At 44.1% G+C, this 13,928-nt stretch overlaps 1 protein-coding gene across 5 annotated transcripts in view; it reads left to right on the top strand.

The window, feature by feature from the left end:
• LOC114450098 (zinc finger protein 521-like) overlaps positions 1-13,928 on the top strand; it is an 83,839-nt gene extending 69,911 nt beyond the window's left edge. For all 5 annotated transcript variants that reach the window (XM_028428022.1, XM_028428019.1, XM_028428017.1 and 2 more), the window contains 2 exons: positions 3,773-3,888; positions 13,716-13,928. In XM_028428022.1, the coding sequence (XP_028283823.1) occupies positions 3,773-3,888; positions 13,716-13,745 (146 nt within the window). In that variant the 3' untranslated portion in view covers positions 13,746-13,928. The remainder of the gene's footprint in view (positions 1-3,772; positions 3,889-13,715) is intronic.

Genomic DNA, 13,928 nt, shown 5'->3' with positions numbered 1-13,928 from the left:
GATGACATGAGAAATATAGCTAAGCTGCTAGCTCGCTAACGGAGCCAACTGTACCAAGTGGACCCCTGCTAATTTACTACATATATATGTATATAATGACTCACTGCTGTCTGCACATCACAGTCATTCACAGTGTTGCATGCAGTGATATGTGAGGCTGTCTTGAAGTATATAAAATACATTACTCAGTTTGAGTCATCTAACAGAGGAGGAAGCAAACTATGGGGCACTTAGATACTTTTCTTTTCATGACCTTAAACGCTGTGGGAGGTAGGAGATGATGATGTAGAAAATGTCAATCTTTTGACACACCTGATTATCCTCAGTCCACTCCGATGGGAGCGGTGAGAGGACAAATCACACCACAGAACAGTCCAGAGAAGAGTATGGCTGGAAAAAGTAAGTTGTAGACAGGCAGACACGAGGAGAGACGAAATAGAGGAGAAAAGGAGACAAAACTTAGAGGAAGCTGAGAAGGTTGCAACTGGCAAGTTTGTATGTGAGATGAAAGAAGGGAAGTGGAGGAGGAAAAGAGAACTGTGTAGGGGAGGGAGGGTAAATGGAGAGAGGTCCATAAGCCCCTGGATGATGAGAGAGAGGCTGACTCTCCCAGGACAGATTTGACAGGTTTCAGAAGTGGGGGAGCCTGCAGCTAGAAGTGTCTGCCTGCACCCTTAGGAGCTGTAGTGAGGGCTGGTGTGGAAATTGTGATTGGGAATATGTGCTTAAGACAAACAAAACAGAAAAAAGAAAGTGTGCCTGATGAAAGTCCTACGTGTGTGTATGTGTATCTTTTCCTTTACTTATGTCACAGCGTGAAGTACAAACTTGAGAAACTACAGGATGCACTGCTTTCAAATCCACATGAGTCTGACAATGACAGTAGTTTAATTAGTTTTTGTTTAGTTGCTGTTCTCGTTCTGTGTGATGTTAGAATTATGACATCTTAGCTTTAACTCAAAATTAGTCGTTAAAGCTGAAAATCAACTCTCGCTGTCGACTTGTTTGTGTTGCCTCAGAGCAGTTGGATCAGACTCTGCATTGTGAACTCTTGGATTAGGCAGAGACGAACACATGTAGGCTAGACGAATAAATAAATGAAAAGGAGAAAGAGGGAAAAAAGGATAAACTTATTTTTCCTTCCCGCACAAACAGCTTAGTATTGGTGCAGTGCAGCCTGCAGAGAGCACCACCCTGCCAAAATAAAGATGAGCTGGGGCCTGTAGTAAAGGAGACGTCTGCCATGGCCGGCCCCTGAGATCTAATCAGAGGGCTTAATATCCCCCACAGCGAGGAGACCTTGGCCCCTCAGCCCCCTCAGCCCTGACACCCCTGACGCCCAACCCGGCTCAGTGCTGTGTTCAGCTCTGCTCTGCTCTGCTCTGGCTCCACGGCCAACAAACTCCACAAACTTCCCTCTCTCTCTCTCCCTCCCTCTCTCTGCCTCTCTCATTCTCAGCAGGGAGAGACACAATGGCCAGCCACTGATCCTGTTTGGATGTGGTTTTTGGATTATTTCTTCCTCGTTTCTCTATGTCCTCATTTTAACCCTCAAGGAAGACATGCCTCTGTTCCTCCTCTGAATGGGCAATGGCATATTTTACATGTGACTCATGCTGCCAAATGCCAATACAATGTCCTTCCATTGCCTGTTTTTTAGCTTATCCCTTTATTACACATTGCATGCTCATTTGCTTAAAGACAATGAAAGAGTCTAAATCTGAGCTCTGCTATTAATTAAGCAGTCACGGCTGTGACTTGTATAAGCAAACAGTAACTTTTACAATCATCTTTACCAAACATAAATAACAACCTGATCCTTTAAAAATGTCAAACCTGCTCTGTATAAATTAGCAAAGAAAAGTTACTGGGCTTTCAATTACATATTTTTGCACTGTGAGTATTTATTGGACTGCATTAAAACATTTTAGCCCCTTTAAATCAGCTGTCCACTTCCATCTAAATGAATGCTATAAAGTGATAAATTCATCTCTGATTAAATGCCTCTCATGCTGGAACCGGACCAGAAATGCATGTAAACAGCACGAAACAGCTAACTTGACATCTCAGTTGTGTTTGGCCCTATTGTACAGTATTTGAAGGCCCCCCAAGTCTCAAATCCATTTTTATTTTTGCTGTATTGACTTTTTCCTCCTCTAGCCAAAGACATAATGAAGGCTTCCTGCAGCTGCTGTGACCCGCTTCTGTACAGTATATGCAGACAAAACACCTCTAAAGAAAAAGGGGCTATTGTTTATCAGCACATTTTTTTTCTTTTCCCTTTCCGAGTGTGTATTCCCCCACAAAGAAAATTGTCATCGTTTTTGGAGCATAACAGAGGCACAAATATGCAACACAGCCGAGGCCTTAACCTTGACTCCAAATGTTTTGTAACCGACTGTAAAATTAGCCGCGTATCTGCGGTTATGTTTGTCTTCATATTGCTGTGGTCATTAGTTTCAGAAATGGACCATGCAGTTGTTGTTTGTTCATTAGAGGAGGTTTGTTCATTTCTGGTTAACATGCTGCCATGTTCCAGAGACAGCTGTCGCCCAGGCATTAGCAGTCTGAAAGCATCACCGCAGTGTGTCTGCTTTGGATCTAAACTTTTATTTCCCAGGTCAGGAGTGTGACATTCAATGAAGCTGAATGTGTCTCAAGTCTACACAGCTCAATAATTAATAACCGCTCTCCCAGGTGAGCTTAAATTGGGACACGTTAAAGTTGCAGAGGCAACGCCATGGGGGCTGCAGCGACCCCAAAGCCATCTCCAACAGACACCTCACCTTTTGTGGCTGTGCTTTCTTATTTTTTTTTTCTTCCTCCCTCTCCTTGTGGCCCTCGGTGAATGCATTAGAAGAAAAGTTATTTTGAGCCGTAAGAAATTCAAATGAAGCCCCCACATGCTAACTTTTCCAGAGCATCCAGACCTTTGAGATTAGACAGCCATCCTTAAAGCACAAGGGTCTTGGATAACAAACGGCATGTTTGAAGTGCTCCTTAGAGAATGTACACACACACACACACACCCACACATACACCCAGGATGTGCACAATCACATCCCCCTTTAGCTTTTCAGCGTGGACTATGGCTTAATTAAAGCACAAATGTATGGTATATGGTTTTAAGTGCCAGCGAGTTGTGTGTTTATATGATGGCGAATGCAGTCTGAGTCTGCATGAATAAGTAGTGCAACACCATGAATATTTATATTGTCAATATAATTAGCAATGTAGACTAATGGAGGCCATGTTTTGCACTTGAAGCCACGCCAATTTCTGTGGTTGTTTATTTCCTGGCTTGTTGTCCCCACAGTAGCGCTAAATAAAGAGCATCATTATTCCCAAAACATTATGCATTCGCAAGCTCCGGTGCCATGAGTATGACCACCGTAGGTTCACTGGTAAATTGTGTTTTTTATTTTTAAATCTCACGAACGCAAATGTTTCATTTGTGTTGACGGTGCATTCATTTGTTTGTCATTAAAGAATTTACCTTGACATTTGACACAGCTTGTTTTATTTAGACTGATATGTTATTCTGCTGTCAATCATAAGAAGGCAGTGGAGGACATTATGCATGGGTTTGGGAAAGGGTGACAGGGTGGTGTGGAAAGGCAAAATGTTGACATGCAATTCAAAACCATCATTAAAAATAAGTTTGAATTAGTCAGAGAATTGGGTAAAAATGATAAAATGATGGTCCGACATCTAATGAAGTGTAGACCCCGTTCACTAATTTCTCTCCTCTCTTCTCTGTCTCTGTGTGCAGTGTTCGTCCAGGCCAATAAGCTCCAGCAGCACATCTTCTCTGCCCACGGACAGGAGGATAAAATCTACGATTGCTCGCAGTGCCCACAGAAGTTCTTCTTCCAGACAGAGTTACAGGTGAGACCGGGAGAGCTGGGAGAAGGGAAAGCTGAAAAAAAGGGGCCACTATGGCAGAAACTCCGGCTGCTAATCACACATGACAGCTTAGCAAACACTAAACACTGCTACACTGGCTATCCCCCTCCATCCCGGCTGGGACGAGAGACTCAGAAGGAATTATTTCAGTCCGTTTCCAAAACTCATTTGTGATGTGCAGATATGATTTGATTTGCTTATTAGACCAGCAGAGCACTAAAATATCTGGAATTAGAGGATTAGTGGAATGTTCGTTTTTGAAGAGGTAATTACATACAGTGCAGAGGCAAAAACACTGTTGAGTCAATATGCCTGCATCTCCCCTCCTAATCACAGAGGAGGCCTCGTGGCTAAATATGAGCTTTGTCCTCTGGGACGCCGTATCTGCCCTTCAACAAAGTTAGTAGTTGGACTTATGAACTCGCAATGTTAGAGAGATAATCCATTTTCTAGCAATCTTTCTCTCTGGTCCTTGGAGAACCTGAAAAAAATGAAACAGACCTTATTATATTATTTCACTGTGGTGGTGTTTTCAAGCAGCTCTGTTTTGTTTGGGGGATTCTCTATCGTACACATGGCACACTTCTCATATCCAGATCTTTTTCTATTACCTTCTGAAACTTAATCATTAAAATATGACTCGTCTGTAAGCACCGCATTCCAATCTAATCACTGAAATTGTTCTTAATTCAGCTTAAAGTGCTGACCACATCTTCCATATACGCACATCCATCTGAAACTCGGATTAGAAGCGCTGTGTATTAGCCAGCAGCCAGAGGAAGCATCCGGGGCTTGGCCGCTCATTGATCGCCAATGATTTTCATATTGAGATTCAGGTTGTAAACACAGAGGTGTGTGTCTGCCAGGAGGAAGGTGAATGTGATCATTATCTGCTGGTCATTTGAGCACGGCGGACATGAATAAAACAAGTCCTGATCCGACCAACATGCACCTCTTTTGCAAGAGTAGGTTGTTTAATAAGCCTCACACTCCACCAAACTGCCAAATGTGGAGGCCTTTCATTCATTTCAAGCTCTCCTATTTATCACATTTTCATCTCTCATTGGTACAAGTGTTCTCTATATAGCAAAGGTTGTAGCAGGTACCTGTAAACAATCTCAAATAACCTGGGGATGTTTTCCTACTTTTTTTTTCTGTTTGACATTTTTTGGAATGAAGTGATCTCCACCTCCCGGAGGTGATGTTTCATGCATGATTATATTGTTTTGAAAAGACAAGAGCAGAACATGAAAGACCTATGGCACTCTGTTGTGAAACGGAGGGTTATGAAAACAGAGCAGGAATGATCTGGAGGGATAAGACGATCATTATGCTCAACCTGTGCCACGCGCTAAAGGCAGTCCCATGTGACTTATACTCTGTCAGACACATACGTTGTACATATAGATACAAAGTCCTGTTTATTGTTGCATGAAAAGGGCAAAAATCCAAAATCTTTCAGAAGTCTCTGCAGGTCAGCTTTTATTTAAGCATGTAACTTCTGAACTTCTGTAATTTTAGATTTCTTTTTTCCACCGTCTATAGTTAAAACCTGACAAACAGTGCAGGTTGGAGGCTTGTTTTTAGTTGTTGTTTGTTTGCGGTTGCCATTTCCCATGCATCACACTTCAAAATGTCTCACTGACACAGGGCAGTCGTTTGTCAGTCTGTCTGAAGTGGAGCTGTCTTCCAGCAGCGAGAGCTCTCTCTCCCTTCACCGGGTCTTGAGTTTGGAGTTTCTCTCCCTACTTCTCCCTGACACTCTGGCCCACTCGCCGGCTGCCTGGGCTCCTCATCTCTCACAGTAGTCGGAGGGGTCAAAGGGCCAGTGCAAGCTGGGAGAAGGAGCGGCGAGAGGGAGAGCTGCCACGGCAGGTAAAGGGAAGCAGGAAAGATATTTTATTAATTTGCTGCTGAGATCCTGAAACAGACCAAAGGCTGTGACAGGTATCCAGTGCACCACTCCATCGCCTCCCCCACCGCCTCCCCCCGTGAACTCTACCCTGCAAGGGGCTAGCCAATTTTCGCCAGCCTGTCGAGATGGATGATGGGAGAGCATCCGTCTAATCAGCCCTCCCAGGACCCCCCGCCCAGCCGCCCCCCTCAGACCGGCCAGATTGACTGACTCCTGGGCCTGTGTGCCCCAGAATCCAGATTCCAATGGAGAATAATCTCTCTTGCTCTTCTTCTCTTTTCCTTCCCATTCTCTCTCTCTCTCTTTCTTTCACAGACAAAAAAATAAGCAGTGAGATGCATAGACCACCATTCCCTTCAAATCTCTCCCGAGGACTCCCCTCCTGCGCATCCCTTTCCCTCACCCCATTAAAATATGGAGCAAAGTCTAGATATTTCATGAGGTGCTGATAGGGAGGGCAAGCGTGCTGCCTATGCAGCGCTCTCTCTGACCCTCAACTGCTGCCCACCCCTTGAGCAACTACACATAGCTTCACTCTCTCTCAAATAAGATCCTCTCATTGCAGCTGTCCCCTTATGAGGGTGAGCTATGTCCCTGGGTTGTATAGTAAAGGCCACGTTGCAATGTGAAACTTGATAATAAACTTACTTCTCCCCTTGTGTTGGAATACAGTAGCTCTTCACATCACAGGAGGAGCTGAGCTACTGACAATGCTGCAAGGCTGGATTAATTAGCCAGATTCATTAACTGATGGATGTGCAGTATTAGCCACAGCTTAAATCTGACATTTCTCTGAGTGCACTTCGTTTGAGGAGAAACACACTACTTCAGCCCTGTTCAGGGCTGCAGTTGGAGGATTGTCTCCCAATGATCCAAATTTCTCCAAAGACAATGAGATTGAAGTCACACAAGAGCAAGGGTGACATTTTCTACACGAGATCCCCCTGGTTCTTTTAAGCTGCGCTGTCTTTCATTCCCAATTTCATTATCATTCCTTGGAAGTGACATGAGATTGTGATTCGTGCGTTAAGCCGCACTGACGTGATCGACGGCAGAGCTGAAGGACCGGGGTGTGCTGTATGACTTCTCCCTCTCTCCTCAGACGCCCGCAGGACACGTACCTTAATTGGAGTGTCTTTTAAAAGGATTCCTTCAAAGACAATCCGAAGCTCCCTGGCCTTAATGAGTGCTGAAAGTGACAAGAGCACATCTGCATCATGTTCTACTTCCCCACACAAATGAGATTCTTCTCTCCCCGTGTGATAGCCATTATTGCCAAGCTGTGACCAATTCTGCTGTTTTAATTAAGCATATTTATAGGCTTTACGGTCACCAGGTCAGTGTAAACAGCTCTGTATGTCATAGCTGTCCGAGGAAAATAGGCTGAGATGGACACATGGAGCGAAAAGAGGGAAAAGAAAATGTGCCTGGAAGTGTAGTACATCCCTTATTTTATGTTAGAAAAACAACATTTAAAGACTTAGGAATAGCATTCTTCAGCATGAATCACAGAGGTCTCAATCCCCAGAAGTTTTTCTTTCGCTCTTTTTTTTTTTTTTTTATGAATTTTAAAATATGCCCCCCAAAAATGCCCTAACTGCCCTGAGTCCCTAATGTGTCGTACAAAAGCGAATCTTCATGTGTTTGTCCCCATGTGGCTTTCAAACAGCAAATCTTCTCTGAATATCTTGATCTGCCAAGTGTGACAGCTCTTCACGCTTTTGAAAGTTTGTATATATATAATATATTTCCTTTCATATGACAACTTGTTTTCTTCTTCATCACCCCAGGTGCTCAGAATTCTGTCACCGTTTCAATAATAAAAAAAAAAAAGTTGCACTACAAAATAAAAGAACAATGAATTAGAGGAAAAAAAAATCATGCTTGTGTTCTTGTGAGGCGCAATCATTAATATTTAAGCTTATTTCTAATTACTTGCAACACTGTACACACATATGCATGCTGTAAACGGGGACATAAACACACTTAGATGACTGGCGATGTATCGCAAATAGTGGTGTTCTAGTTTTGTAGGTGGATCAGAATTAGACAGCATGACAGACCTAATGATCCTGGGAGGATATTCTCCTTCTCAGAGTGTGTTTGTGTGTATACATCTGTGTGCTGTGTTGTATGTGTTTTGTCTTTGTCTTTGTCTCTCTCAGGGTCTGATATGTGCATGCAAACACACTGTCTGGAGGGAGACATGACAAAAACTCCCAGAAGCCTTTGAGCTGTTCTTTTTTTTTTTTCTTTTTCCTCTGTTGCACCACTGGGGAAAGTTAAAACCAAACAAAGAGGAGACGCTCGGTGCACTGTGCTAGAATCCATCACCGGATCTCTCCCTCAAACATGTCTCCCTGTACTTTTTCTTTAGCTTGACTTTTCCAACAACTTTGATAAATAACATTTTAAGCACTCGTTCTTGGAAAATTCACCACAGGTTTAATTTACCCTCTGTAGCGGTTTGATTTTTAAGTGTCTGTTATGCTGTTGATGTTGCAGCAGAGAAGCCAGACTAAACAGCATTAGAACAATTATTCCCTCTCAAATTTTATAAACACACATCGCTTTCCAAGAAAATGGCTCAGGGCACTCGTGTAGGTCAATTAAAAGTTTATTTTCTGTTGGTTTTCCCACTCCGTTTCACCGTGAAAGCATGAGAGTGCATTTCGTAGAAACGCAAGAGAAAATTTAGTCCTCAAAAATTCTCTGCTTTCGTAAAGTGTCAGAAGAGAAGGAGGCTGGGGTGGGGGTGCACACGCTGTAGTATCCCTAGTCAAAGTCTGTCCCTGACTGAAGTGGTTAAATGTGAGAGTAATTGTGTTTTGTTTCTGGGACTGACATGTGGAACCCCACGGACCCCATCTCCCTCCCAGTGACAGGCAGAGATCCTCCCCCCTCGCTCTGTCTAATTAGAGGATGTAGCCCAGGGCTCATGTCCCAGGAAGACCCATCCCCCTCCCAAGATGGCTCCCCTAAGAAAGCCCTTAATTGGGTTCTTTAGTCATAGTCTTCATTTTGGCTGGAAAGGCATCTGTGTGTTGCTATCACCTCAGAATACAGTTTGTATCGCTCTCTTGTGTTTTTTTTTTTCCTCGTCTCCCTCTTGCTGGCCCTCTTTCTATTGCTTTTCCTCTCTCTCCCACACTCTCTCCTCACTTAATGAGGCCCCATAATAACACAGCAGTTGTGCAGTTGTTTTGCTACCTCAGTCAAACAGCGGGATCACTGCATAGTGTGTTTCTAGTACCATTCACTTGTCTACTTAGACAGGGTAATGAGTATCATTTGGAGCTACAAAGCACCAGCCCACAAAAAAAGGTGGTCCGTCATCTCCGGTTACACCTCAGAAGTATTTGGTCGGGGTAGTTAGACATCTAATCAAAGCATTTCAAACATTATGGATTTATTATATATTTTTACTGCGTTGCGTAGTGTGTGACCATGACTCCCCGGGCAACTCACTTCAAACAAGACAGTCTGTTACCAAGGAGACAGCGAAGGCCGTTGTGGCACAACAGTGTTTGGGGTCAACCCTCCCTACGGCCTGATAAGTGATGACTGTGGAGAATGCCAACTGCTGTATTATTTTATTTATTTGATTGTGTTCTTCATTGGCTAAACTAGCCAGTGGTAAGCCTGGCCTGAGGTCAAAGCAGGAAAGGATTACTCCCCTGGTGGACCGGTCAACAGTAGGGAATGCACAAAGGGGAAGACCGAGAGTCAATACAGGACTGAGTTCAACACACCATTAAAAATCAAGACACAATACAACACTACTGCTAAACACGACTTTCACTAACATCGTAAGGTCCGCTGCTCATCTTTCAGTCATTACATGAACAGAATGAGCTTTAAAAAATCCAGTTTCAGAGCCGTGTTGGAGGCAAAGAAAAAGGATCAGAGGTTTTTTTTTGTTTTAGTACCATTTGGTGACGTTCTCTTATGCCTTAATTAAATTCCTGAGTGATGACTACGGGTGTGCACAGGTCTCAGTGGTTTTTTGCACGCTCCCCGTGCTCCAGATGCAGCTCTGTGCAGAAATGCTGCATGTCAGGCTTGCAAGGTAAAAGAAAGAAAGAAAGAAAGAGAGAGAGAGGGAGAGGGGCTCGGCACAGATTTGACTCAGATCAGACTCTGATCATGAATAAATACGATTTCGCTGGAGGTGCTAAATGGATGCACCAAGCTCTCATTAACTGGTTTCTTTAATGAGTAACCTATGCTGTTAGTAACACTTTATTCAATATTTATCCTGTTGGCTGTCATGCATGCTAAGTAAATATGAAAATGCTTTTTTTGTTGTGTTTAAATTTAATTTTTTCAGAACTAAATAACTAGGAAATACATAATTTACCAAAGCTCTTTTTAACAGCCGAATTCACAGTAGCAGTGCAATTTTCATTTTTTGGCATAAAATATTTTACTTAGAGCTGTGTGCATGTTTAAAGTGAAAGTGAAATAGTGAAATAGTGAAAGTGAAATACCATGCTTTACTTAAATTGTAAAGGCTAATGTGTAGTTTTTTGTTTTGTTTTTACAAATGCACTGATTTTAATTATCACTGCTCACTATTCAGCAGATGCAGCATTCACCGTACGACAGACTGTTAAAGCGCTGCTTTATTTTGCTGCAAAAGTCTTCACTCAAAAAGTCATTATTGCCTCCTCTGCTCTTTAAGCACTCGATAAAGCCTGGGTTTAATGTTACACACCCGATAACACCAGGTGGAAGAGCAGACCTATTGTACTTAACATGTGCTCAGCAGGTATTAACATTATGTTAATCAAACGTTGTGTTAGCGTTGCGATTAGGCTTTACATCTCCTCTCTGTGATGTCGGACAATCTGAAGATCGTCCTTAATACAGCAAGATCAGATGAAAGGGGAGGAAGTGCCTTGCTAGTCCACTGGCCTTCCTCTGCAGAGCTGATGTAAGAGATGCACCTCTGTTGCCTCACTGGAGACCGGGTGCTATCGATGGAGACCAGAGCAATGGGGAACGACATAAAGAATGATTAGTTAATAAATCAGCTCCCCAGCCTACTTGCTCTTTCGCAGTGTCTGCTCTTCTTAATTTTTTTTTCTTCCTCACCCTCTCCCTCTCTGCAGAAGTGTTAAATTCCTAAGACATGTTGCACCTGTTTGCATGGGTACACAAGACCCCTGCCGGGTGTTCTCCCTCCTCTTCCACTCCCCCTGAGGGCGTTGCAGCAGGGTGATGTAATCAGATGAAAGTGGAGGTTTAGCGGTGGCACATAGAGGCAGAGAATAGGAGAGGAGGAAGAGGCTCGCTCCGAGCCAGTGCAGCCAGTCTTCATAAGGGAGAAGCTGGTGCGCATTATTGATCAGTGCAAAATTTAATTTAGTGGAGAATTGACTGCTATGGTTTACCTGAGCACTGCTGGTAACTGGGCCCTGCAGCAGGCCTGTGTGGCCAGCAGGTGGTTGAAAGGATCGAGGAGGAGATTAAGGGTTGGATATAAGGGAAGGAAATGGATGATAAGGGGAATGGCAGAGTTTCAGGGGGAATAAGCTGGCATTGAAGGAGGGAGCTAAAAGGCTTAATGGAGGGCATCTAATCCTAAATTGCAGTGATTCTAGTGTGACACCATTAGTGACATCCTCCTTGCAGGGGCAGACATTTTGGCGAAAAGGTGTGAATTGTGTGTTTTATATCTAATTTGACACGTAGGTATTTTATTATCCAACACAGTGCAGAGGTACTTGAAGAACTTGACAAGGATGAAGATTGGAAAGTGAATTTACTCCCTCCCCCTCTCCTCCTCCCTCCGTTCCACCTTCTGTACTCATACACAGAACAGTTTATAGCTACTCTGCAGAGTTCAGTATCCACAGAGATAAAGGTATCAGTTTCATTTTCTTTTAACGTTTTTTTTTTCTTTTCCTCTATTTCCCTTTAGTCTGCATGGCTGCCACAGCCACTGAAGTCGTTTAACACCGTCCTTGAGAAAGCCCTCAGTGAGAAAACTCCTGGCATGTTTAAGGAAAAGGTAGAATGCAGTGTGTGTCAGACAGAGCTGGGACATGCAGAGGGGGGGGGGAGCCATTCCCCAGAGGGGTTATTTTCCCCTCTAATAGCTGTTACGAGCCCTACATTATATCCAAGGAGCTACATTCCTTTGGGGTCCACAGACTCACACACACCTAGACGCACTGGCACACTCACACAAAGGCATGCACACTCAGTTGAGCACAAATTTTCTCTCTGTGTTTCTGTCTCTTTCACACACACACACACACACACAGGGACACACACATACACACACTCGGTTCTAGCCGCTTTGCTCTCCCCGTGTCAATATCCTGCCATTTGAAGTCACGTACTGCAGGGGCTTCTGGGAGTCGCCAAGGAGCCAGGCTGACGGGTAATGGGCCGCATTCATTAATAAGGTTGCCGTGCTCCTGTCCCTCCTCAGCAACGCCAAGGATGTCTTCACCGGGGGGTAGGAGGGGGTTGGTGGAGTGTGAGGAAGGGGGGAGGAGGTGAGGTGAGAGAGAGAGAGAGAGAGAGAGAGACCGTCCCGTGGGGAGTCTCCTCCCAGACTCACTTAAAGGAGCTTTATTTCAGCAAGAGAGGAGAGAGGGAAGCAGAGGAGCTGTCCGGAGCCGCCTCTTTAAAAAAGAGAGAGAGAGCAGGGCCCATGCGAGCCACACTAAACCGTACAGGGGTCACAATCCTGCTCCCTGTCAAACAGCTTATTACCCCACCTGTCGGGAAGTAATCGCCCCAGCTGAAAGGAAAGCTGTCGAGGTGTTTAAATGCTTTATATGGAGGCAGCTGAAAGGGTAAAGAGGGAAGAATGAATGCAAGGGGGGGCTAATAGTCATCTCCCAGCGCTGCCCGGGGGATCCTGCACCAACAGGAGTGAAGGTGACTGGTTTGGTAAACCTTCTCGCTGAGGTTGCGGTTGTCTCTCCCTCACAGTTGCACCCAGTGTGTTGGACGGATGTGTGTGCTTGTGCATGCGTGCGTTTTTTTTTTTTGTGATGACTCTGTGACAGGTGCGTCTAGTCCATGCCAGTTTAGAGAGTCCAAGACCGTGTTTTAAACAGAGCGCAGCAAGTGGGGCATGTAGTTTGCATTAAAGGGATTAGCAGTCACTTCAAAAGATGACCTGGATTCAGCCCACCAGGGACACCAGTTACACACCCCCCTGGTCCACACTCCCTTTAAAGAACCTGGCACAGCTGCCCCACTACAACCACTCTCGACGGCCTGTGTGTGTGCCTGCATAAATTTGGGAGATACAACAGCACAACAGAGCGATATTGTCGGCTTGTTATCCTGTCACAGTGAATTGTGCACCGTTACATACTTAACACACAAGTGTGGAAGATCAAATTGTTAGCGGCCTCACCTGCGCCTCGATTTTTTTTTTCCGTTTTTTTTGGTTGTTTTTTTTTCCTTTTCTGCACTGTACATCTTATACATGTAGGTTAAACAGGACTCCGTGGATGATATCCCATCAGGTGTGTCAGTGGCTTGTTATGGATTTGTTGCCATGGTGACAGCCTTTGAATGGGAGGCAGGATTTCTGAGGAATTGGATGTTATCTGTCAGTGGTCTCATGTCTTTGTGTGAGAGCAGGACTTAACTACGCTTAATCCCAAAGTGAACTGCTATTGATCCACACATCAATTTGACTCCTGTGCAAGTTAATTGGATGTGGATAATGAACGCCTAATGATGACGATGATGTTCAAAATGTCAAGCTAATCAAAACACAGTGCTTGTCAATCACAACATTTAAAATGTATTACCAGCTTTGAATGGGAGAGAAATGAGATATGTGTTAAATGAAAGGGAAAGAAAGTATGTAATCATAATGTTTTCTTCTCCTCCTGTTTTTTTTTATGTGTCCTTGCAGAACCACACGTTGACTCAGCACAGCAGCTAACGTGGCAAAGCTCAGCGCCGTGGCCCAAGAACAAGGATCACATGACGCACAGAATAATGTCCGACCGCCAATTACCGTCAGTGCAGTTTCCCACTGACTGTCTTGCACTGAACTTTCGATTCAGTTACACCACAAGAAACCGTGCCGCAGCAAGAAAAAAGAAAAAGCAAAGAAAATAAAAGA

This window comes from Parambassis ranga, chromosome 17, assembly GCF_900634625.1.
Source record: "Parambassis ranga chromosome 17, fParRan2.1, whole genome shotgun sequence".
NCBI classification, from domain to species: Eukaryota; Metazoa; Chordata; class Actinopteri; family Ambassidae; genus Parambassis; species Parambassis ranga.
Note: the sequence above shows the minus strand (reverse complement) of the source record. Positions and strands in the feature narration are given on the sequence as shown.